Here is a 24,261-nt window from a genome sequence, read left to right on the forward strand (position 1 = left end):
ATGGTGACAGGAGAAACCAGCGTGATAAGCATGGAAATCTGAAGTCCAGGCCCCCTCAGAAATAGAGAAAGAGAGTCCTGGCCGCAGGAAGATGCGCATTGTCATTATGCCCACAGAGACAGCCCGAACTTGGAAACTGTTTGTACTACCTTTAGGCATATATATCCTGTGCCACTACTAGACACATGTAGCTCAGCACAGAGGCCCAAATAAGGACAGTTACCAACAGACAAAGGCTCAATCTGCAGGGACCCCAAGAGAGACAATGAGATACCTGTGTGAAATACAGGGCACTATCTTACTGCTGATCTCACCGTGCCTTGAGTTGCCGTATGTCGCCCCAGTCCGGAGACAAACCGAGACTGGGTGACCTAGCACAGGTCAGAGTCTCTCTGGTAAACCTCTTGAGTGCTAACCCCAGAGTCTGATTAAACAAGCAGCTTCCTTCAAGGGAGTACAGCAGGAACACAGACATAGACATATAAAGCTGCCCAAGCTTGTCCCAAAGCTGGTGAAACACATACAACTTGTCTGAACCGGAAAGGAGAGAAGTCTCGGCATACCCTGACCAAAGTCAGCTGGAAATAAACTACCAGAACGCTGCAGCTCTCCCGCCATCGCCGGAGACCCAAGCGCACGCCTGATTCTGACACGTGGCCGCTGCATCAACGCTCCTAGAAACATAGTCGGATTCAAGCCCCGCAAAATTTACCCTGCCGCGGCTTGCATAGAAATAAAATCAGACTCGGGGAATAACCAGAAGAACGGCCCACAGCGCCGGAAAAAACATGTCCCATCTCATGCTGCTATAAACTGGCACCTGCACCATCAGCTGCACATGGCCGTGACAAACACCGATGAAAGAGAGCCTCAGAATAAAGAGGACTACTATTGCTGCACTGAAACTCAACAATGAGAACAAGTGTGAGCATAAAATTGCACCGCTACTGCCGCGCTGTAACCAACAAGGAAACCAAGCGCGTGCATGCAAAGTCCTGGCTCCCTCCACGGATTTCTAGTCATAAAACTTAGCCTCAATAAAATATCCATGCCTTAAACGTACGTTGACAAACCCACATTACTAAGACTCCCAAACAGAACCTGAAGTTCAACAGACATACTCACAAACTTGTTGTTAGGGCAGGTTGAAGCCAGTTAAATCTGGTTCATCAGCAGTAACCAGGCAGAATTGAGGAACTGTGGTCTCTTTTTTTTTTTTTTACAGAGAAGGGAAAGAAGAAAAATATTGAGACCCAGTCAGACCCTCTATCACTGGAGGGAGGGTGAGGCAGGGACCTGGGGGGGCCCAGGTGTAACCCCTAAAGCCGGCACCGTTCAGCCAGACACCCCTGTCTCACTGAAGAGAAAATCTCAACAGGAGAAATAGCACTGCCAACTCACTGAAGAGAAACCTCAACAGGAGAAACAGAATGGCAGTCTCACTGAAGAGAAACCTCAACAGGAGAAAATAAAGTTCCAGCCACAGCCAGAATTCAGGAGCTAGTTGAATAGCGACCTTTCCTGCTGGGAGATAGAGATTACTGATGAGACAGGAGGAGTGCCAGCCAATAGGACCACCTGTTAATCAGTTTCTCTATCTCCGCCTGCTGGTAGATGTGGGCTATCCCATTGGTCTCTGGATTCATCTGCTGCTGTTGCTATGGAAATAAGCTTTCCGTGGTGTGGTATGTGTCAGAAAGGCCCTCCATTTTGTAGTAGCAGGCCTGAGGAGCAGGAAGGATGGGCATCCCTGCTGCTGTCAACTAATTTCCAGATATGGGAGAGGTTTGGGGTGTTGTGAGAGGGGGGGGGGTTTAGGAGCATCTGGTGGCAGGAGGTAGTAGGCATCCCTCCTGCCGCTTTTGGCTGGAGCAGGGGTGGGCATCCCTCCTGCCTCTGTTTCCGGAGAGGGGGGTCAGCACGGCATTTTTATGGGGCAGATATTGTGCATGTGTAACACACACATCTGTGCCATTAAAACAAAAAGAAAAAGCGCCCCAACAGCCACTTAGCTGTTCGGGCTTCCCCAAACCAGCTCTGTGCATGTGTAGCAACAGTGACTCACATTGTCTTAATGACTCTCTCTCAGAGAGTGTTAGAGAGAGAGTGAGTAAGAGTGTGAGAGAGTGAGTGTGAGTGTGAGAGAGTGAGTAAGAGTGTGAAAGTGAGTAAGAGTATGAGAGAGAGAAAGAGTGTGAGAGAGAAAGAGTGAGAGAGAGAGTAAGAGTGTGAGAGAGTAAGAGTGTGAGAGAGTAAGAGTGTGAGAGAGTAAGAGTGTGAGAGAGTGAGAGAGAGAAAGAAAGTGTTAAGAGAAAGAGCGTGAGAGAGTGAGAGTGAGTGAGAGAGAGAGATATGGAAGAAATTGGGGTGCCCCCTGGAGACTTGGGGCCCCTCTCCTTTGTGCTCTGGACCCCTTCTAAAGATGCAGTACCTGTTCAATGGCTAGTAGGGTAGCTGAAGCCCCATCAGCCAAAGAAATCTGCTGCTTGAGTTGCCCCCACCCTGCTCCTCATATTGCCTCAGAAGGGAGAAGTCAGCAGCATGTCTCCAGCTGACACTTAAGCATGCTCAGTCCCTGCATGAACTGAGCATGCTTGGGCAATGTCAGCATAAGTGGCTGGAGGCACCCCTCTGACTTCCTCAGTATTGAGGCAACACAAGAAGAAAGGAGGCAGCTTTGGCAATGGATTTTTTTGATTGGCTTGGCTTCAGCATCTCCACCAGCAAAGGTATGATACCTAATGTGAGGACTGCTGGCTGTACCCCACCCTCAATTGTGATTAAAAATTTGAATCGAACTGCAGTCCTAAAAAATATATATATATATATATATATATATATATATATATAATATTGCTGAAGGGTTGTCAGATAAGATTTGCCTCTTTGCAGATGATACCAAAATCTGCAATACAGTAGACATATGGTGTGAACAACATGAAGAAAGACCTGGCAAAGATTGAAGAATGGTCTGAAATTTGGCAGCTAAAATTTAATGCTAAGAAATGCTGCAAAAACCCGAGGGAACAGTACAGTTTAGTGGGTGAAGAACTTATGTGCAAGACAGAAGAGCGGGACTGTGATTGTATGTGATGATCTTAAGGTGGCCAAACAGGTTGAAAAGGTGACGGTGAAAACTTGAAGGATGCTAGAGTATATAGGGAGAGATATGGCCAATAAGAAAAAGGAGGTATTGATGGCCCTGTTTAAGACTCTGATGAGACCTCATTTAGAATATTGTGTACAATTCTGGAGGACTTATCTTCAAAAAGATATGAAAAGGATGGAGTCGGTCAAGTTTTATTTAAAATTTGATGAATCCCTTAATCTTAATACAAAGCGATGAACAAATCTAAAAAAAAAGAATATATTACCAAATTTGGGGAGACAATATCAATAACATAGACAAATCACCAAACAGAAAACAGAACCGAAAGAGAAGTGGGGGAGGAAATACAATATATGATAGTAAATGAGACGAGTATGGATAAAACAATAGGGAGAGAAACAAAAAAAAAATATATATATATATATCTAGCTGGAATTAAAAAGTGTGATCTGACTCTAAAATACTAGCAGTCAAAGGCATCTTTAAAAAGAAAGCATTTTAACTTGCTTTTAAACCTATCTTCCCTTATGTGTATTGGGAGGGAGTTCCACAGTTGCAGAGCGACAACTGAAAAAATATATTGCCTTTGAGTATTAATGGATTTGAGAGAGGGAACAACCAGCAAATGTTAGTCGTTAGATCTAAGTGACCGGGAAGGAGCATAGGGTATTGAGACTCGTTCAATAAAGGCAGGAGTTTTATAAAGTATTGATTTAAGGCTGAGTAGGCATATCTTGTAAGTTATTCGATGTGCCACATGAGTGGTGAGACATGATAAAATTTCTTTGCTTTCCAAATGAGTCTAATTGAAGCGTTTTGAATAAGTTGTAAGCGTCTAATTTATTTAAGGGGAATTCCTGTGAACAAGGCATTACAGTAGTCAATTCTAGAAATGACCAATGAATGGATTAATATGTTCATGAAAAGATAGTTTCTGATCAAAAATGACCCCCAGTATCTTGATGGAAGTACCGTATTTTTCGCTCCATAAGATGCACCTGACCATAAGATGAACCCTAGATTTAGAGGAGGAAAACAAGAACAAAACCATTCTGAACCAAATTTTCCCTGCCAGGCTCTGCACCCTGTCCCCCTTCTGGTGGTCTAGTGGTAGGCCGGAACAGGGCCTATATTGAGGGCAGGTTGTACAGAATCCTCCAGGGACTACCAGAAAGATTATCGAAGAGTAAGAACCCAATCTTCCAATCTGGTACATCCCTTTCGGAGTCTATACACAAGATGACATACTAAAGCAATAGCATCTTCTAGGGAGGAACAGAAGAGCCTACCCTCAACACTGGGGTTCCAAAAGCGGCATCAGAACGAGCTGCCACATCCATTCAAAAAATTTGGTAAAGGTGTGAAGAGAAGACTAAGTAGCCACCCTGTATATTTCGTCTGGAGGAACTGCTTGAGCTTCCGCCCACGATGTAACAGCACTTCTAGTCAAGTGGGCCTTGAGAGAACAAAGCAGCTGCTTGCCACTGGCGATGCAAGTCGATGAAATGGCCATACGGATCCAACAGACGATAGAAGCCTTATATATTGGCCTATTTTTGCTAGGCTAGGCCATCAAGACAAAGAGATGATCCAATAGGTGAATATCATTAGTTTTCTCCAAATAGTTGAAGAGGACTCTCCGCACTCTCCAATTTGCGCAAGATTTGATCCTTTCACACCATGGAGCGAAAAGCAGGTAAACGAACTTCCTGGTTGACATGAGAATCTGAACACACCTTTGACAGAAAGAAAGTACGGAGAACAATTCCCGAGTCTGTAATCTGCAAAAAGGGCTCTCTACCCAAAACAGCCTGAAGCTCCGAAATACTCCATGCAGAGACAATGGCCACTAGAAAGAAAGTCTTGATAGATCCAAAAGTAGACTCCTTCAGCAACTCAAAAGGGATTTTCAGAAGACCCTGCAGAACAAGGTTCCACATAGGAAAAGGCTGACGCAACAGAGGACAAAAGTGAAGCACCTGAGGCCAGTCTAGAGGCACTAGGATCACCAATCCTGGATGCGATACTATCCTGCAGATGACCCAACCAACCAGAGGCCACAGAGGGAACACATAAAGAAGCTCTTGGGCTGGTCAGAGCTGAACCAATGTGTCTAGGCCCAAGCTTCCTGGTGCTGCTCTTCGACTGAAGAAGCGCCCGATTTCAAGTTCTTGGCTGAAGCCATTAAGTCCATCTGAGGACTTTAAAAGATCAGATTCCACAGGTGACCTTTGCGGGGAGGAATGCTGGCCTAGTGCCTCTCAGTAAACCTGGTTCTAGGAGGGAGGTTGTAGAGGATCTGCATTAAATATAGTTTTCACAGCAACCTGTGAACTACATATATAATTTGCATATATTTGCTTGAGGAGAGAGCTGTTGATAAAAAGGCTTCTTTGGATTGGCTTAGAACCTTTTTGAGACTCGGGGAGTAGCAAGTGGGAGGGAGGTCTAGAAAAACTGTTAAATCAGGCCAAGCACACCATACTTAACGGGAGCGTGAATCCTCTCATCTTAACCTAAAACTGCTCCTTGAGAAGAAGCCTCTGGCTGGTTTCAGCCTCTTAGTTTGAAACTGAACTCCGAGGACTTTCTTAACAGATCAGATTCCACAGGTGACCCTCGAGGGAAGGAATGCTGACCTAGTGTCTAACTCTCAGTAAACCTGGTTCTAGGAAGGAGGTTGTAGAGCAGGGCTGCCCAAGTCCGGTCCTCGAGATCTACTGGAAGGCCAGGTTTTCAGGATATCCACAATGAACATGCATATGAGAGATTTGCATACCAAGAAGGCAGTACATACAAATCTCTCTCAAGCATATTCATTGTGGATATCCTGAAAACCTGGCCTACCAGTAGATCTCGAGAACTGGACCTGGGCAACCCTGTTGTAGAGGATCCGAATTAAAGATAGTTTTCACAGCAACCTGTAAGCTACTATCTGCCCACTCACCCCTAGGCTTAAATTACTCTTATACTACTTCTAAATTACCCTTCACATTTCTCCAGCTGATCTTAACAAGGACAATCTGCAAACCCTGAAACACTTAACCCCCAAACCCTCTCACCAGATCTGAGAGGATCTGCTCTGCCGAGAAAATAAAAAATACATCCATTGGAACATTTTGTCTGGTGGTATTCAAACTTGGGAAAGGTAAACTTGGATTTTGGTGGGTTATATTTTTGAAGTTCTCTTTTTAGCTCAGCAAAATCAGTCAGGCAGTAGTGTAGCCTTTAGAGTCTGTTAGAGAAGGAGGGAAGAGGACATTCTCCTTCTGAGAGGAGAAAAGTAGAAGACATATCTTTGGGTAAGTATACATTATTTTGCTCTGAGCTATGATAGGTTTGGGAAGAAAAGCTCAATTGTAGGTTCCCTTCTAAAGACAATTTAGATCTTAAAAGAACAAACTTTTAATAAAATCCTAACACTCTCTATACAAGTCTAATATATTCCTAATAGCTTAAAAAGGTTAATTAGCTTAATAACAAGATGCAGACAGTAGTCCAGCAGCAAGAGGGTTGCTATCCAGTCTTTTGCATTGAGTGTCACATATAAAACTTTCTCCCGGTTGGTGAGAAGTTATACTGTATATGTGTGCTCACTGCAAAGAGCTCCTAGCTCTCAGAGAACGAGTACGTTCCCTTGAGGCTAGAGTAGCAGACTTAGAGGAGCTGAGGGAGACAGAGAAGTACATACAGGAGACCTACAGGAATATTGTAGAGAAGTCTCACCTCCAGTCTGGTAGCCCCTATGCTGCCTTGAAGGAGAGAGGTCTCCTAAAAGGAGAGTGGTCTCCTAAAAGGAGAGTATCACCCTGGCAAAGTAGGAAATAATCCTGTAGCTAGGACCCGCCCACCAGGGGATGCAATATCCTCTCACATCGAGGATGTGTCTCCAGGGGCTTCTGCCTAGGATGGAAAAGTTAGGACAGCGGTTTTAGTTGGTGATTCGATTATTAGGCATGTAGATAGCTGGGTGTCTGGTGGGCATGAGGATCGCCTGGTCACTTGCCTGCCTGGTGCGAAGGTGGCGGACCTCATGCGTCACATAGATAGGATTTTAGATAGTGCTGGGGAAGAGATAGCTGTCCTGGGACATGTAGGAACCAATCACATAGGAAAATGTGGGAGGGAGGTTCTGGAAGCCAAATTTAGGCTCTTAGGTAGAAAGCTGAAATCCAGATCCTCCAGGGTTGCATTTTCAGAAATGCTCCCAGTTCCACGCACAGAACCCAAGAGGCAAGTAGAGCTCCAAAGTTTCAATGCGTGGTTGCCACGATGGTGCAGGGATGAGGGTTTTAGATTTGTTAGGAACTGGGCAACCTTCTATGAAAGGGGGAGCTTGTTCTGAAAGGATGGACTCCATCTTAACTGGGATGGAACCAGGCTGCTGGCGCTAACAATTAAAAAGGAGATAGAGCAGCTTTTAAACTGAGATGTGGGGGAAAGCCAACAATTGCCCGGGAGCGAATGGTTCAGTTTGAGGTATTCTTGGAGGATACTATTGAAACAGGATATTTAGGGAGTCCCGGTAGAGAGGTTCCGATAATGATGAAAGAAACCCAGGAGGGTTTAAGAGGAAGGCAGAGTAAAAGACTCAAATTTTCCCTGTCTTCTCAGCAGCCTGTAGTTGACAAGGGAAAAACACAATTTGAAGTGTCTGTATGCAAATGCTAGAAGCCTAAAAGATAAAATAGGAGAGTTAGAGTATATAGCACTGAATGATGAGATAGATATACAATAGGCATCTCAGAGACCTGGTAGAAAGAGGACAATCAATGGGACACTATGTTACCTGGGTATAGTAGATCAAATTGGAGGGGGGGTTGCGCTATATATTAAAGAGGGAATTGAATCAAATAAAATAAACATTCTGCATGACATAGATAGCAGTGTGGAATCCTTATGGATAGAAATTCCATGTGTGAAGGGAAGGAATGTAAAGGTTGGGTTATACTACCATCCCTGGGACAAAATGAGCAGACAGATGAAGAAATGTTTTCAGATAAAAAGATATGTAAAATCACCAATTACTCAATCAATAACCTATATGGAACAAACAGGGGTCTCAAAGACATTGCAAGGCCTTGTGTTGGTGAGGCCTTGCAGTCTTTGAGACCCCTGTTTATTCCATATAAAGTATTGATTGAGTAATTGGTGATTTCAATTACCCCAACATTGACTGGTTAAATGTTACATCGTGGAGTGCTAGGGAGGTAAAATTCCTAGATCTCATAAATGACTGCTTCTAGTCTGGGAACTTCAACTGGTCCGGGAACCCACAAGAGGGGTAGCTATTTTAGATTTGGTCCTTAGTGGAAAGCAAGACATAGTACAGGAGTTAACTGTGTTGGGTCTGCTGGGAAACAGTGATCATAACGTGATCAAATTTGAGCTGATACCGAGAGTAACGTCGTAAAAAAAATCTGTAGGGGCATTTAATTTTCAAAAGGGCGACTATGATAAAATGAGGAAAATGGTTAAAAAGAAGCTAAAAGGATCAGTTGCAAAGGTTAGGACTGTAAACCAGGTGTGGATGTTACTTAAAAATACCATATTGGAAGCCAAGACCAGATTTATTCCACTTATCGGCAAAGGTGGAAAAAAGAGGAAACGAGAGCTGATGTAGTTAAAAGGTGAAGTGAAAGAGGCTATCAGAGAAAAAAAAAATCCTTTAAAGAATGGAAAAAAGATCTGAATGAAGAAAATAGGAAGAAACACAAGCACTGGCAAGTTAGATGCAAAGCATTGATAAAAACAACTAAGAAAGAATATGAAGAGAAACTTGCAAAAGAAGCAAAAATATTTTTAGGTACATCAGAAGCAGAAAACCTGTGAGGGAATCTGTGGGACCCTTGGATGATCAAGAAGCAAAAGGGGTGCTCAGGGAGGATAAGGCCATAGCGGAAAGACTGAATGAATTCTTTACTTCGGTCTTTACGGAAGAAGATGTAAGAGAACTACCTGAACCAGAAATGGTTATCAAGTGTGATGATGTGGAGGAACTGAAAGAAATCTCAGTGAATATGGAAGATGTACTGAGCCAAATTGACAAGTTAAAAAGTGATAAATCACCAGGACCGGATGGTATACATCCTAGGGTACTAAAAGAACTCAAACATGAAATTGCTGTTAGTGATCTGTAACCTATCGCTAAAATCATTTGTAGTACCTAAAGACTGGAGGGTGGCCAATGTTATGCTGATTTTTAAAAAGGGCTCCAGGGGAGATCTGGGAAATTACAGATCAGTAAGCCTCACTTCAGTGCCGGGCAAAATGGTAGAAACGATTATAAAAAAATAAAATTGTGGAACACATAGACAAACATGATTTAATGAGATGAAGTCAGCATGGGTTCAGCCAAGGGAGATCTTGACTCACAAATTTGCTTGACTTCTTTGAAAGTGTGAATAAACATGTGGATAAAGGTGAGCCGGTTGATATAGTTTATCTAGATTTCCAGAAATCTATTGATAAAGTTCCTCATGAGAGGCTCCTGAAAAAATTAAAGAGATATTGGATAGGTGGCAAAGTTCAGTTGTGGATTAGGAATTGGTTATCGGTTAGAAAACAAAGGGTAGGGTTAAATGGTCATTTTTCTCAATGGAAGAGAGTAAACAGTGGAGTGCCGCAGGGGTCTGTACTAGGACCGTTGATATTTAACTTATTTAAATTGGAAATTGGAACGGCGGGTGAGGTGATTAACTTTGCAGATGATACTAAACTGTTCAAAATTGTTAAAACACATGCAGATTGTGCAAAAGTGCAGATGGTCCTTAGGAAATTGGAAGACTGGGCGTCCAAATGGCAGATGCAAAGTGATGCACATTGGGAAGAATAACCAGATGCTAGGGTCCACCTTGGGGGTTAGCGCCCAAGAAAAGGATCTGGGTATCATTGTAGACAATATGATGAAATCTTGTGCCCAATGTGTGGCGGCGGCCAAAAAAGTGAACAGGATGCTAGGAATTATTTAAAAAGGGAGGGTTAACAAGACTAAGAATGTCATAATGCCCCTGTATCGCTCCATGGTGCGACCTCATTTGGAGCATTGCATTCAATTCTGGTCTCATCTCAAGAAAGATATAGTGGAGCTAGAAAAGGTTCAAAGAAGAGCGACCAAGATGGTAAAGGGGATGAAACTCTTCTCGTATGAAGAAAGACCAAAATGGTTAGGGCTCTTCAGCTTGGAAAAGAGACAGCTGAGGAGAGATATGATTGAAGTCTATAAAATGCTGAGTGGAGTAGAATGGGTACAAGTGGATCGATTTTTCACTCCGTCAAAAATTACTAAGACTAGGGGACACTCGATGAAGTTACAGGGAAATACTCTTAAAACCAATAAGAGGAAATTGTTTTTCACTCTGAGAATAGTTAGGCTCTGGAACGCATTGCCAGAAGAAGTGGTAAGAGCAGATATCGTAGCTGGTTTTAAGAAAGGTTTGGACAAGTTCCTGGAGGAAAAGTCCATAGTCTGTTATTGAGAAAGACATGGGGGAAACCACTGCTTGCCCTGTATTAGTAGAATGGAATATTACTACACCTTGGGTTTTGGCGAGGTACTAGTGATCTGGATTGGCCTCCACGAGAACGGGCTACTGGGCTTGATGAACCATTGATCTGACCCAGTAAGGCTATTCTTATGTTCTTATGGAATGCTCTTTGGAAGAGAGACCATTCTCCTGGATTCAGGACCTGTCAATTTAGGAAGTCTTGTTTGCACATTTTTGACTCTGGTCACGTGAGTCACGGAGAGAGCCAGAAGATGTACACTTCTCCCTCCGTATTCGTAGTTTCCGTACTTGCAGTTTCGCTTATTCACGATTTTTCGGCTGCAGACTCTGCCCCCCCAAAAAAAGTCATCACTAAATTTTTTTCCTTTTACTTTTCTTGACAGTACCGATAAAAAAAATTATCACTTACCATTACTATACTGTAACTTTGAAAATCGTTGCTGCCATGCTTTCTCACACAACTTCGCTGCTTCCATGTTTCCCAATGTGCACTGATAAAAACGCTGCTTCCCACGATCCCTAGAGAGAAAGGCTTTTTCACAGCACGCATGAAATTGCTGCTTGCTTGCGTGGCCTGAAATCGCTGCTTGCTTGCCTGGCCTGAAATTGCTGGTTGGCTGGCCTGGCATCATTGGTTGGCTGGCCTGGCATCACTGGTTAGCTGGCCTGAAATTGCTGGTTGGCTGCCCAGAAATCGCTGCTTGCCTCTCCTTCAGGAACAGATCAGATCAGGTCTATAGTAGTAATAGTGGCATCTTATTTCAATAGTAGTAATATTGGCAGCTTAATTAAAAAACCATGAACAACAGTTGATACGTTATTCGTGGTTTCAATAATAAAAAAGATGTCACTTTCCAAAAACCGCAAACAACATATAAAAAAGTTATTCATGGTTTTTCATATTCGCGCCTATTGCCGGAACGCATCCACCGCAAATACATTCAAGCATCCTGGCCCAAGGGAGCGCTTGAGCCCCCTTGTCGATTCACGTACGCCACCGCTGTGGCATTGTCTGAAAACATTTGCACCACTTTCCCTTCCAGAGTGCTCTGTAGAGTCTTTAACACCAGACATATAGCTCAAAGCTCCAAGCGAATGAGTCACCAAAGCTTCAGAGATGGAGTCCACTACCCCTGAAAGGAGCGATCCCCACAATGAACACTCCAGTCCACTAGGCTAGCAGTAGTCATTAGAGTGATCCACTCCATGATCCAAAGAGGTCTGCCCTGACTGAGACCTCCCCCTGAATCTACCAGTGCAGACTACTATGAGCTGGTTCCATCCAAGGAGCGGAATCTGAAGGGGATGAAGTTGTGGGGACCACCACGATAGGAACAATTCCTGCAGAGGCTGCTTGTGTGTTCTGGCTCAGGGCGGCTGCCATAGACCCCAACACCTGCAAATGCCAGGAGACCCATGATCTGTCTTTGAAGCTTCTGTCTGCTTGGCTCTGGAAGAAACATGTGTCCCTCTAGAGTGTTAAGTTGAACACCCAAATATTCTAAAGACAGAAATATTCCAGATGACTCTTCTTGAAGTTAACAATCCAGCCCAAGAGCTGCAGCAGAGACACCAACATCTCCGGATCAACCAGTCATCTAGATAAGGATGGACCTGCACACACATCCTGCGGAGGAAGGCTGCCACCACTACCATGACTTTCGTGAAAGTGAATGGAGCAGTCTCCAGCCCATAGGGCAGAGAGGTGAACTGGAAACACTGCTGAAGAACATGAAAATGCAGAAACCTGTGATGATCCGTGTAGATTGGAATATAGAGGTAAGCTTCTGTAAGATCCAAGGATGCCAAAAACTCCTCTGGAGAAATGGCAGCAATGGCCATGTGCATCGTTTCTATCCAAAAGTGCAGAATCTGTAAGAAGAGATTGACTAACTTTAAATCCAGAATGGACCAGTCGCCTTAGAGGCAAAACCACCTGCACAATGACGGATCCCCTTGCATATAGAATCTGGAAAATACGTACCAGAAAGATATGATATCTAATGTGAGGACTGCTGGCTGTGCCCCACCTTCAAGTGTGATTAAAAATTTGAATTACGTCCTTTGATAAATTCAAAATCAGTTTAAAAACATTTCTTTTCAAAGATGCATTTGATCCATGATCGTCCTTTTAAGGACGCTTTAAGAAAATTTTTAAGCTTTCATTAGCCTAGTCACACATTGGCCGATATGCCTGCTTCCCTTTCTCTCGTTTTTCCCCTTCCCGTTCTTTTCTATCTAAATATTGTAGTTCCGCCTAGTCACCTTTCTTACCAGTAAGTCATTGTTTGTCTGTTGGTCTTTTTTTTGTTGGATTGGAAATTGTTTTATTGTCCTTTTTATTTTTAATAATACTTTGTAAAACTGCTTTGATATTTGACAAGGCGGTATGTAAAATTTTTAATAAACCTGAAACCCAAACCTGAATCGAAATGCAGTCCAAAAAAAATATTTAAAAAGTGTCACAGATAAGGCAGATCCTTGGAGAGCTCCTAATAAAGCATCAATAAAATGGGACTTTGTCCTTTTTGCAAAATAATATTGTCTAAACCAGGGGTGTCCAACCTTTTGGCTTCCCTGGGCAGCATTGGCCAAAAAGCAATGTTACTTACCGTAACAGTTGTTATCCAGGGACAGCAGGCAGCTATTCTCACTAGTGGGTGACGTCATCCAACGGAGCCCCGATGCGGATATCTCACAAGCATACTTGCTTGTAGAAACTTTAGAAGTTTCGAGTTGCCCGCATCGCACATGCGCTAGTGCCTTCCTGCCCGATGCACCGGGCGCATCTCCTCAGTTCAGCTAGCTAGCAGAGAAGCCAACCCAGGGAAAGTGGGTGGGACGTGAGAATAGCTGCCTGCTGTCCCTGGATAACAACTGTTACGGTAAGTAACATTGTTTTATCCCAGGACAAGCAGGCAGGTATTCTCACTAGTGGGTGATCTCCATGCTAACCACAATGGGATGGTGGGAGAGCTGGCAACTTAGGAGAATAAATTTTGTAATACTGTTTGGCCAAACTGTCCATCCTGTCTGGAGAAAGTATCCAGACAATAATGAGAAGTGAAGGTGTGAACCGAGGACCAAGTGGCAGCCATCGCTCTGACCTTATGGGCTGTGACTTTACTGTGAAGGGGTAATCCAGCCTGGGCATAGCAGAAAGAGATACAAGCCGCCATCCAGTTGGAGATGATGCGCTTAGAGATAGGGCGTCCCAACTTGTTCGGATCGAAGGAGATGAAAAGTTGAGGAGCATTCTGTGAGGCTTGGTGCGTTCCAGGTAGAAAGCCAAAGCACGTTTACAGTCCAGAGTGTGAAGAACTGATTCTCCAGGATGAGAATGAGGCTTTGGAAAAAACACAGGAAGAACAATGGATTGATTCAGATGAAATTCCGAGACCATCTTGGGGAGGAATTTGGGATGAGTGCGAAGGACCACCTTGTCATGATGAAACACTGTAAAGGGCGGATCCGCAACCAATGCTTGAAGCTCACTCACTCGACGAGCAGAAGTGAGGCCAATGAGAAACATCACTTTCCAAGTGAGATATTTCAGAGGAGCCTTGTTAAGAGGTTCAAATGGAGGCTTCATAAGCTGAGAAAGGACAACATTGAGGTCCCAAACCACTGGAGGCGGTTTGAGGGAAGGATTGACATGGAAAAGTCCTTTCATGAATCTGGAAACCACAGGTTGTACAGAAAGAGGTTTCCCTTGAAGAGGCTGATGGAAAGCAGCAATTGCACTAAGATGGACTCTGATCGATGTAGACTTGAGGCCAGATTGAGACAGGTGCAAAAGGTAGTCCAAAACAGAGGACAAGGAGGCATGTTGAGGCTCCTTCTGATGAGAAAAACACCAAGTAGAGAATCTAGTCCATTTCTGGGAATAGCATTGTCTAGTAGCAGGCTTCCTTGAAGCTTCCAAAACATCCCGCACAGCTTGTGAAAACTGAAGGGGAGTTACACTGAGAGGAACCAAGCTGTCAGGTGTAGCGACTGCAGGTTGGGATGAAGCAGAGATCCCTGATGCTGCGTAAGCAGAGATGAAAACACTGGCAGAAGGAAGGGCTCCCTGCTGCTGAATTGCAGAAGAAGGGAGTACCAAGGTTGCCTAGGCCACCGAGGAGCAATCAGAATCATGGTGGCCCGGTCGGACTTGAGCATGACTAGAGTCTTTTGACTGAGAGGAAATGGAGGAAACGCATACAGAAAGAGATTCCCCCAGTCCAGAAGAAAAGCACCTGCCTCGAGACGATGAGGAGTGTAGATCCTGGAGCAGAACTGAGGCAGTTTGAAGTTGTGGGGAGCTGCAAAGAGGTCTATCTGAGGCGTTCCCCACAGAGAGATGTGTTGAAGGGGCGTGGAATGGAGAGTCCATTCGTGAGGCTGGAGAAGATGACTCAAGTTGGCCGCCAAGGCATTGTCCGCCCCTTGAATGTAGACAGCTTTGAGGAAGGTGTTGTGAATTGCCCAATCCCAAACTTTCAGAGCTTCCTGACAGAGGGAGGCCGATCCCGTGCCTCCCTGTTTGTTGACATAATACATGGCGACATGATTGTCCGTGCAAATGAGGACCACCATGTCGTGAAGCAGATGCTGAAAAGCAGTGAGAGCACTGAAAATCGCCCTGAGTTCCAGTAGATTGATATGGCACAGACGATCCGCACTCGGCCAATAGCCCTGGGTGCGGAGACCATCCAGATGAGCCCCCCAAGCATAGTTCGAGGAGTCAGTCGTGAGGACCTTCTGATGGGGAGGCATGTGAAGCAGCAAACCTCTGGAGAGATTGGAAGAGAGCATCCACCAGCGAAGCGACTGTAGCAGAGGAGTGACCTGAATGTGTCGAGTCAGAGGGTCGGAGATCTGCGACCATTGAGACACCAGGGTCCACTGAGGAATCCGCAAGTGAAGTCTGGCAAAAGGAGTCACGTGTACTGTAGAGGCCATGTGGCCCAGAAGCACCATCATGTGTCTCATCGAAATGGACGGGCGAGAGGAGACTGAGCGACAAAGATGAAGAAGAGCAGCCAGGTGTTGAGGAGGAAGGAAAGCTCTGAGTTGAATAGTGTCCAGAACAGCTCCGATGAAGGGAAGAGTCTGGGAAGGTTGCAGATGGGATTTGGGAAAGTTGATCTCGAATCCCAGACTCTGCAGGAACCAGATCGTCCTCTGGGTCGCCTGGACGACACCCTGAGACGTGGAATCCTTGATGAGCCAGTCGTCGAGATAGGGAAACACCTGAAGACCATGGTTCCTGAGTGCCGCAGCCACTACAACCAGGCACTTGGTGAAGACTCTGGGTGATGAAGCCAGGCCGAAAGGGAGCACTCTGTATTGAAGATGAAGATGTCCCACCCAAAATCTGAGGTATTGACGGGAGGCCGGATGGATGGGAATATGAGTGTAGGTCTCCTTGAGATCCAGAGCATAACCAGTCGTTCTGCTCGAGGAGGGGATAGAAAGAAGCCAGGGTCAACATGCGAAACTTCTCCCTGACCAGAAACTTGTTGAGCACCCTGAGGTCCAAAATAGGACGCAGGTCGCCCGTCTTCTTCGGAACAAGGAAGTACCGGGAGTAAAAACCCTTGTTCTGTTGGCCCATAGGGACCAGCTCGATGGCACGAAGCCGGAGCAAAGCCTGAGCTTCCTGAAGAAGAAGGGCAGTCTGGGTTAAGTTGGAAGGATACTCTCTTGGAGGATGTTCCGGAGGAACTTGATGGAACTGAAGAGAGTATCCCTCTCTTACGATGGAAAGGACCCAGAGGTCGGTGGTAATAGTCGTCCATTGATGATAAAAATGATGGAGACGACCTCCTATGGGAAAAACCGGGGAGGACAGAACGATGGAAGTTATGCTCTCTACGAGACAGTCAAAAAGGCTGAGGTGCCTTGGTGACAGCAGAAGGCTGAGGCTTTTGTGGAGGCTTCTGCTGGTGCTGCCTCTTCACAGGTTGACGGATGGTGGGTGTCTGCTTCGGTGGGTAGCGCCGCTGATAGATCATAGGCGGGCGAGACGGACGAGCAATAGCAGGCTTGGGCTTCTGGCGGAGAATAGACTGAAATGACTTTTCATGCTTTGACAGCTTCTCCGTCGCCGCCTCGATGGACTCGTCAAAAAGGTCGGCACCCGCACATGGAACGTTCGCCAGTCTGTCCTGGAGATTCGGGTCCATATCAATTGTTCGAAGCCACACCAAATGTCGCATGGCCACCGAACAAGCAGCAGCTCTTGCAGAGAGTTCAAAAGCGTTGTAAGACGATTACATCATCTGCAGCCGAAGTTGTGACAACGACGCCAGGACTTCAGAGTACTCGAAACGAGCCTGAGTCCAAATATGGCAAAAAATTTTGGAGAATGGAGAGAAAAAAACTCAAAATAGGTCGCAAAGTGAAAACTATAATTCAGGACTCGAGAGGCCTTCATTGAGTTCTGGTAGATGCGCCTGCCAAATCTGTCCATAGGAGTGGAGGTGTAGACCTGGGAGGGATGAGACCGCTTCAAGGAGGACTCAACCAAGAGGGACTGGTGAGAAAGCTGCGCACCGTCGAAGCCCTTATGGTGCACCATGCGGTACCTGGCATTCAACTTCCCGGGGACAGCGGGGATGGAGTAAGGAGTCTCGAAACATCTCATGAAGGTCTGGTCCAGAAGCTTATGCAGAGGCAGACGGAGAGACTCAGCAGGAGGCTGGGGAAGATGCATCGTCTCCAAATACTCCTTAGAAAACTTGGAACCCGAGTCCAGGGTAATATCCAGATCCACCGCCATCTGACGCAGGAAAGATGAGAAAGATAATTGGTCAGCCAGGGCCGGGCCTTGAGAAGGGCTCGATGAAGTCGAGGCATCCTGATCCGCCGAGGCCGAGGATTGGCAGGGGGAGAACGATCCCACGATATCCTCCAGTTCCGGCATAGGTGGAGGAGGCGAGTAATCCGGTGGAGAATACTCCCTAAAGGGCTGCTTATGACAAGGCGAGGCATGCCTCGAAGAATGCCTCGATGAATGTCTCGAGCGATGACCCGAACTGTGTCTAGAAGCAGGCCTCGAACATCGAGGCAAGTGAGGCCCAGACGAGGCATCCAGCGAGTAGATGGGGCTGGATGCAATGCATCGAAGCAGAGAAGGTTGAGAAGAAGCCCCTCGAGGCACCCCCAAGGCTCGAGGCTCGGCATCGAGGAGGAAGGTTCCGCTCCAGGCAGGGTGGAGGATTCAGCGCCATGCATCGAGTGAATTGACGGCAGCATGGGCAAAGACTCTACTCCTTGCGATGCATGCCCCGAAGCCATACCAGACACTCACCGAGACTAGGCTTCCAGCAGCGAGTATGTGTCAAGGAGGCAACGGAGGCGGCTCGACCACGCGGAAGGCTTCCGTGTGCCCAGGCTGGATTTGGGAGAAGTGTCGGCCCAATCTTAGTAAAGAGCTCGACAAATCGCTTCTCCATCATGGCATGGAACGAAGCTGGCAAAGAGGGATCCGCATCCGCAATGGGATCTCCTGCACGGACATCGCTTACTCGGCCGCCAAGGGGCTTGGGCTTAGAAGCCTTGGGCACCTTGAGCACCACTGGAGGAATGGGAGGCTGTGTTACCTGACCTGAGGAGACAGCGGAAGGCACCGCAGCAGGCGTTGGAGTCAAAGCCGGCACGAACGAGGCAGGCTTGAGCAGACTCAAGGCCGAAGAGTTTGAAGTGGAAGCCGAAGGCGTGGCGCTCTGCGATGAGGGCAGCTCCGGCGACGCCTCCATGCTGAACAGCGACTCCCATAAAATGCAGCGACACTTGAAAGCACGTGCTGTAAGTGTGGAGCAAGGTCGGCACGATTTCGGAAGATGTTGAGGCCCGAGAACCTGAATACAGCATCGATGAGAGTCCGTCAACGAAATTGCGCGCTGGCACTTGACACACTTTTTAAAACCAGTGACAGGCCGGGACATAGGTCGAAAAAGCTCCGCCGCAAGATCGAAGCCGCGGGGCCGCGGCCACGTGGCCTGCCCGGTCGAACGAACGGAATTTAAAAAAAAAAAACAAAAAAAACCCACACCTGGGGGCAGCAGAGGAAAACATTGCATCGCTCTTGACCGGGGCTGCACAAAATACTTCACGGGGCCACATGTGGCCCTCGGGCCGTAGGTTGGACACCCCTGGTCTAAACACTAATAAAAAAATAATTTTTTTTAATTATTATTTATTTAAAATATTTATATCTCGCAAATCCAACAATGCTAAGTGGGTTCCAAAATTACATACATAATCAAAAAAACAAAACAAGACATTATCCACTAATACCAAATCGCTCTTACTGCTGCAAAATAATTTGATGACTGACTGAATCAAAAGGAGCAGAAATATTTTTTCTGGAAAGCTTGGGGTCTGCATGGTTTCCTGCAAATGCTAGCACTCACCTTCCTTGGTTCCAGAGCCATGAAGCAGTCACAAACTGTAACTGGTTATACCAATACTATACATAGTATTATAAATGCAAGTGTATTAAAAATCTTTAGACAAAAGCCAAAGACTATTTGACACAGCTGCTATTTTACAAGGTAGTTCAATATGCTCAAGCACTCAAAGCCTCCTACAATGTGATGCACTCAGTTTCAGTATGCATGTTTTAAACATAATTGTGAAATCTCCAACTTATTCTGCTGACAATTACTGTTGATGGAATTAGTGTTAAAAAAAGAACACAAAAAGTGAACAGAAATGACGGATAAAAAAATTAGATCCTGGTAATACATTTATAGTCAAAATACATAAATTTAGTACAACTAGCAAAATCAATCAAAACCTCTAATAGGAATGCACTTGTCTATTTATAATAAAGGGATCACGTAGCAAATTTGAAATTGATTAACTATACTGTATAGTGCTGTTACTTGCCTTCATATGGTGTATCTGGTGGTCCAGCAATTTCTCCTCGTAATTCTGTAAAATTTTCATCTACAAGATCTACTTTAATCTGATTTTTGCTGGTCTAAAAATTAAACAAATTAAAATAGCAATAAATTGGTAAGTCCACAAAATAATTACAACTTACAATATTGTAGTTTTAGCATTATTCACAAAGTTGTGCAAAATTTGAAATATACAGGTACACTACTGATTTTCCAGCAACTCCAGCTCCAAAACCTTGCTGGATTAACCATTTCATCAAACTGACAGTGGTCACTGTCAACTGATTATACACATCCTGTATAATAATAATAATAATTTTATTCTTATACCCCACCATACCTTTCGAGTTCTAGGCGGTTCACAACAATTACATTAGGATCCGCATTGACATGCCGATTTACAACATTTTATTAGATTAATAACACAATTTAGCCGAACTTGGCTGATGCAGAAGGGAGTGGGTAGAAGAGAGGGAAGAAAGCGTTTAGGAAGGTGGGGGAGGGTCGAACTTGGGGCAGGTAATGCTGGAAGGGGGCGGTTACGGGTCTTTTTTGTTGAATAGGTAAGTTTTGAGTATTTTTCTGAAGCCGAGGTAAGTGGGGGCCTCGAGTATCATTTGGGCAAGCCATGGGTTCATCTTGGCTGCTAGGAAGGCAAAAGTTTTGTCTAGGAATCTTTTTAGATGACAAAGTTTTAGCGAGGGGTAGGCGAACAGTTGAATTCTGCGGGATTTCTTGTTGTTGCCGTAAAGGTTAAAGAGGGGGTTGATGTATCTAGGCGAGAGGCCATTTACCGATTTGTAGCAGAAGCATGCGAATTTGAAAAGTACTCTGGATTCGAAAGGCAGCCAGTGGAGTTGGTGATAGAAAGGGGTGATAAGTTCCCATTTCTTTAGTTTAGGCCATAGATAAGACGAACGGCGGTGTTTTGGATCAATTTTAGTCTCCTGGTAGTTTTCTTTGTGGAGTTCAGGTAGATAATATTACAATAGTCTAGAATGCTGAGAATGGCAGATTGCACTAGCTGGCTGAAAGCGGTGTTGTTGAAATATTTTTTAATGGTGCGTAGTTTCCAGAGTACCGAGAAACATTTTCTGACGATGAGGTCGGTGTGAGTTTCTAAGGATAAGTTTTTATCCAGCGTGACTCCTAGAATTTTTACTGTGTTTTCGAGGGGGAAAGTCCTTCCTTTCAGTTGAATTGTGGTGTCCTTGATTTTGTCGTTGGGGCTGGTGAGGAAGAATTTTGTTTTGTTGGAGTTTAGTTTCAACCTGAATGCTAGCATCCATAGTTCAATCTGGTTGAGGATGTTTGTAATGTAATCAAGTATTTCTGGTGAGAAACAGGTGAAAGGGATGAGTATTGAGATGTCGTCTGCATAAATGAAAAATTTGAGCTTGAGGGTGAGTAGGAGGTTGCCTAGGGAGGCCAGGTAGATATTGAACAGAGTGGGGGATAGGGGGGAACCCTGCCGGACCCCGCAGGTGTTGTCCCAGCTGTATGAGAAAGAGTTGTTCTGGAGTACTTTGTAGGATCTATTTTTTAGGAACCCCTGAAACCAATTGAGGACCTGATCAGAGATGCCTATGTGTGTCAGACATTCAAGGAGAATGGTGTGATCGACCAGGTCAAAGGCACTGCTCAGGTCTAGTTGTATGATCAAGGCACTAGAGCCTTGGCTGAAGAGAGTGTGGAGGTGGTCAAGAAGGGCGGCTATGATGGTTTCGGTGCTGTGGTCCGCGCGAAAGCCTGATTGATAGTCGCTTAGGATGTTGAATTTTTCTAGGTATGAGGAGAGTTCAGCCTTTACCACCCCTTCTGCTATTTTGATGAATAGGGGGATGCTTGTAATCGGTCTGTAGTTGGATGGGGAATTTGGTGATTCTTTTGCATTTTTAATAATGGGGGTAATCATGATGTGACCTTGCTCTGGCGGGAAGTTTCCTGTGGATAAGGGGGAGTTAATCCAAGTCATCATATTTGCTTTGAAGTGGCTCGGGGCAGTTTTCATGATGTTTGGTGGACATGTGTCCAATTTACAGAAGGAGTGGGTGTATTTGTTGTAGTAAGTGTTGAAGGTTTGCCAGTCAATTGGTGAGAATTGTTTCCAGCTGAGGTTTGTTCTGGCTCCTGGGTCTGGGTTAGTTAAACCAGGGGCTGCGTAAGATATGTCCGTGTCTGGGAGAATGGGGAACTGTTCGAGGGAGTTGGTCCTAGTAGGTAAAGTTGATCTTAATGTTTGAATCTTGGTGTTGAAGAAGTCTGCAAGGGAGTTGGCAGTTAGAGTGGATTCTTCATGGGTGTTTGTGATGGTATCAATGTTGTATAGGTCATTAACCAATTTAAATAGGTTACTACTGTTGGTCTTAATGTTACCGATTTTGTGGGAGTAGAAGTTTTTTCTTTTTTCCTTAGTGAGGTTTTTGTAATTATTTAGTTTTTGTCTCCATGCCAGTCTGTGTTCTTGGGTTCCTGATTTCTGCCATATTCTTTCTGCTTTTCTGAGATCCTTCTTTAATTGTAGCAGTTCTGAATCGAACCAGCCTTCTTGGTTTGTATTTCTTATTCTGCGTGTCTTGATGGGGGCAATCTCGTTTAGTATCTTCGTGCTCTCCTCGATCCAGGAGGTCATGAGTTGCTCAGTTTCTTCGGTTTGGTTGGTGTTAGTTTCGAAACGGGACCAGAATTCCACTGGGTCAATCTTTCCTCTGGAAGAGTGTGTTTTGCTGATTCTAGTTTTGCTGTTTTTGGGGGGTTTAAGTTAGCATCCTATTGTGAAGGTGCATAGATGGTGATCCGACCAGAGAGAGTCCGACCAACTGCCTTGTTTCCAATAAAATGTGGGGCTGGCCTGTTCCTTGGAGGAGAAAGTTACTGGGTCTAGTTGGTGACCTTTTTGGTGAGTTTTGATAGGGGATTGTTTGGTGAAACCTAGTTGGGTGAGTAGTGTCCATAAGTCCGATATTTCTGGTTGGTCCGTTTGCTCAAGATGGATGTTAATGTCCCCACATAGTAGATTGTAGGGGCTTGTTAAAGAGTTAGTTAGAAGGGATTCCGCGAAGTCCTCTTTGGTCAGGGACCATTTTTTTGGAGGGATGTAAAATAAAGTGATGGTTAGCGAGGCAGGTATTGATTTTGAGGTTAGTGAGGTGGTTAGTATTTCTGCATTTGGCGAGGATATTGTATTGAGAATGGCACAATTTAGCTGTTCTTGGTAGATTATAGCTAGACCTCCTCCTCTTCCCCATGTTCTGGCTAGTGAGAGAATCTTGAATCCTGGGGGTAGACAGTCTTTGATGACGATATCTTTGTCTGATTGCAGCCAGGTTTCCGCGAGGAGGACAAAGTCGGGGTTAGTATCAGTTAGCCAATCTCTGATCAGTATCGATTTGTTTTGCATTGATCTGATATTTAAGTAAGCGCCCCGTAGGAGCTGGTGGTTGGTGTGGTCGATTGGTGAGAGGTGGGAGTAAGAGAGTTTTTTTAGTGACCTTGGTTTATTTGGGCGAGGCTTGGTTGGTTTGTGTGGCTGAGTGTGGAATGGGGGCGGATTGGAGATTAGGGGGTCTTGTATGGTGTGGATAGTGTAAGTAGGTGATTTAGGTTTGGCCGATCGGTGTAAGGTGATGTGGATGGGGATAGGGGATGTGTTAGAGTGGTCTGCATTGCAGCATCTGGTGGCGAACAGGTAGAATTAAGAGTAGTGCTGAGCATTGGTGCGAGTTTGTACGTGCCATGGTGAGGGGCTGGGGCACCAGTGGGTGTGGCTTGGGGATTTGTCTTGGGGCGTAGAGGGCTATAAATGGGAGGGGGGTGGCACAGTAAGTGATTGAAGTGGTATTTCTCTTGGCTTTTGCTAGGATGGTCTGGCTTAATGCCGAAAGGTATGGGTTCTTTATGGGAGTGCAGAGTTCGAAGGTCAAGGGGAGCACTTTACAATCAAATGCTATGTCCTATAGAGCTTTACATTCAAATGCTGTATCATATGGAGCAGAATACTATCTTGCCGTACAATAGATATCAAGATAGTATTATACAATAGGGTGTGGTATACTACGAGACAGTAAAGTTACATGCAATGAAAACCAAATTCAGTTCAAAATAATGAATACGAAAATAGTAAAGTTACAAAATAATGACTACGAATCAGTAAAGTTACATGCAATGAAAACCAAATTCAGTTCAAAATAATGAATACGAAAATAGTAAAGTTACAAAATAATGACTACGAATCAGTAAAGTTACATACAATGAAAAATAATTCAGTAAAGTTACATACAGTGAAAACCAAACAGTGAGGTTACATATAATAAAAACCAATTCAGTTCAAAATAATGGCAATACAATGGAATGTGGTTTATAAGATAAGATAACCTTGTCCTGGGTGAACAGCTTGTGAAGGCCTAAATGCAGCCGTTATGTGGTGCAGATGTGGAGAATGCTATATTGGCTATTTGTATAGCACTAAAGAATGTGGAAAAGGACTAGTAAGGAGAAGCCGTATGTCTCAAGCTCTACTGTGTAAGGTACCTGTATCAGTGAAACAGATTAAAGATATTTTTAACAAAAATATTTATTTATCAATTACCCCAAAATAGAAATTCCATCAAATTAGAAAAAAAGTTTTATATTTTACTGGAACTATAAAGTGAATCACAAATGTCTGGAAATTCAGAGCTGTCATGATTACTGTCTGTTTCATAGTTGATAATTTCATCTTGGATTTCCGATGCTGCCTGTGTGACAT

The 24,261-nt window shown here is 44.8% G+C and overlaps 1 protein-coding gene across 3 annotated transcripts in view; it reads right to left on the reverse strand.

Moving 5' to 3' along the window:
• The window catches only part of UBE2K (ubiquitin conjugating enzyme E2 K), a 193,761-nt gene that overhangs the window by 157,114 nt on the left and 12,386 nt on the right, over positions 1–24,261 (reverse strand). For all 3 annotated transcript variants that reach the window (XM_033947250.1, XM_033947230.1, XM_033947240.1), the window contains exon 2: positions 19,501–19,594. Coding sequence is in view for 2 of the 3 variants with exons in the window: in XM_033947230.1 (XP_033803121.1) it covers positions 19,501–19,594 (94 nt within the window). In the remaining variant the exon portion in view is untranslated. The remainder of the gene's footprint in view (positions 1–19,500; positions 19,595–24,261) is intronic.

The sequence above is a fragment of the Geotrypetes seraphini genome, chromosome 1, assembly GCF_902459505.1.
Source record: "Geotrypetes seraphini chromosome 1, aGeoSer1.1, whole genome shotgun sequence".
NCBI lineage: Eukaryota > Metazoa > Chordata > Amphibia > Gymnophiona > Dermophiidae > Geotrypetes > Geotrypetes seraphini.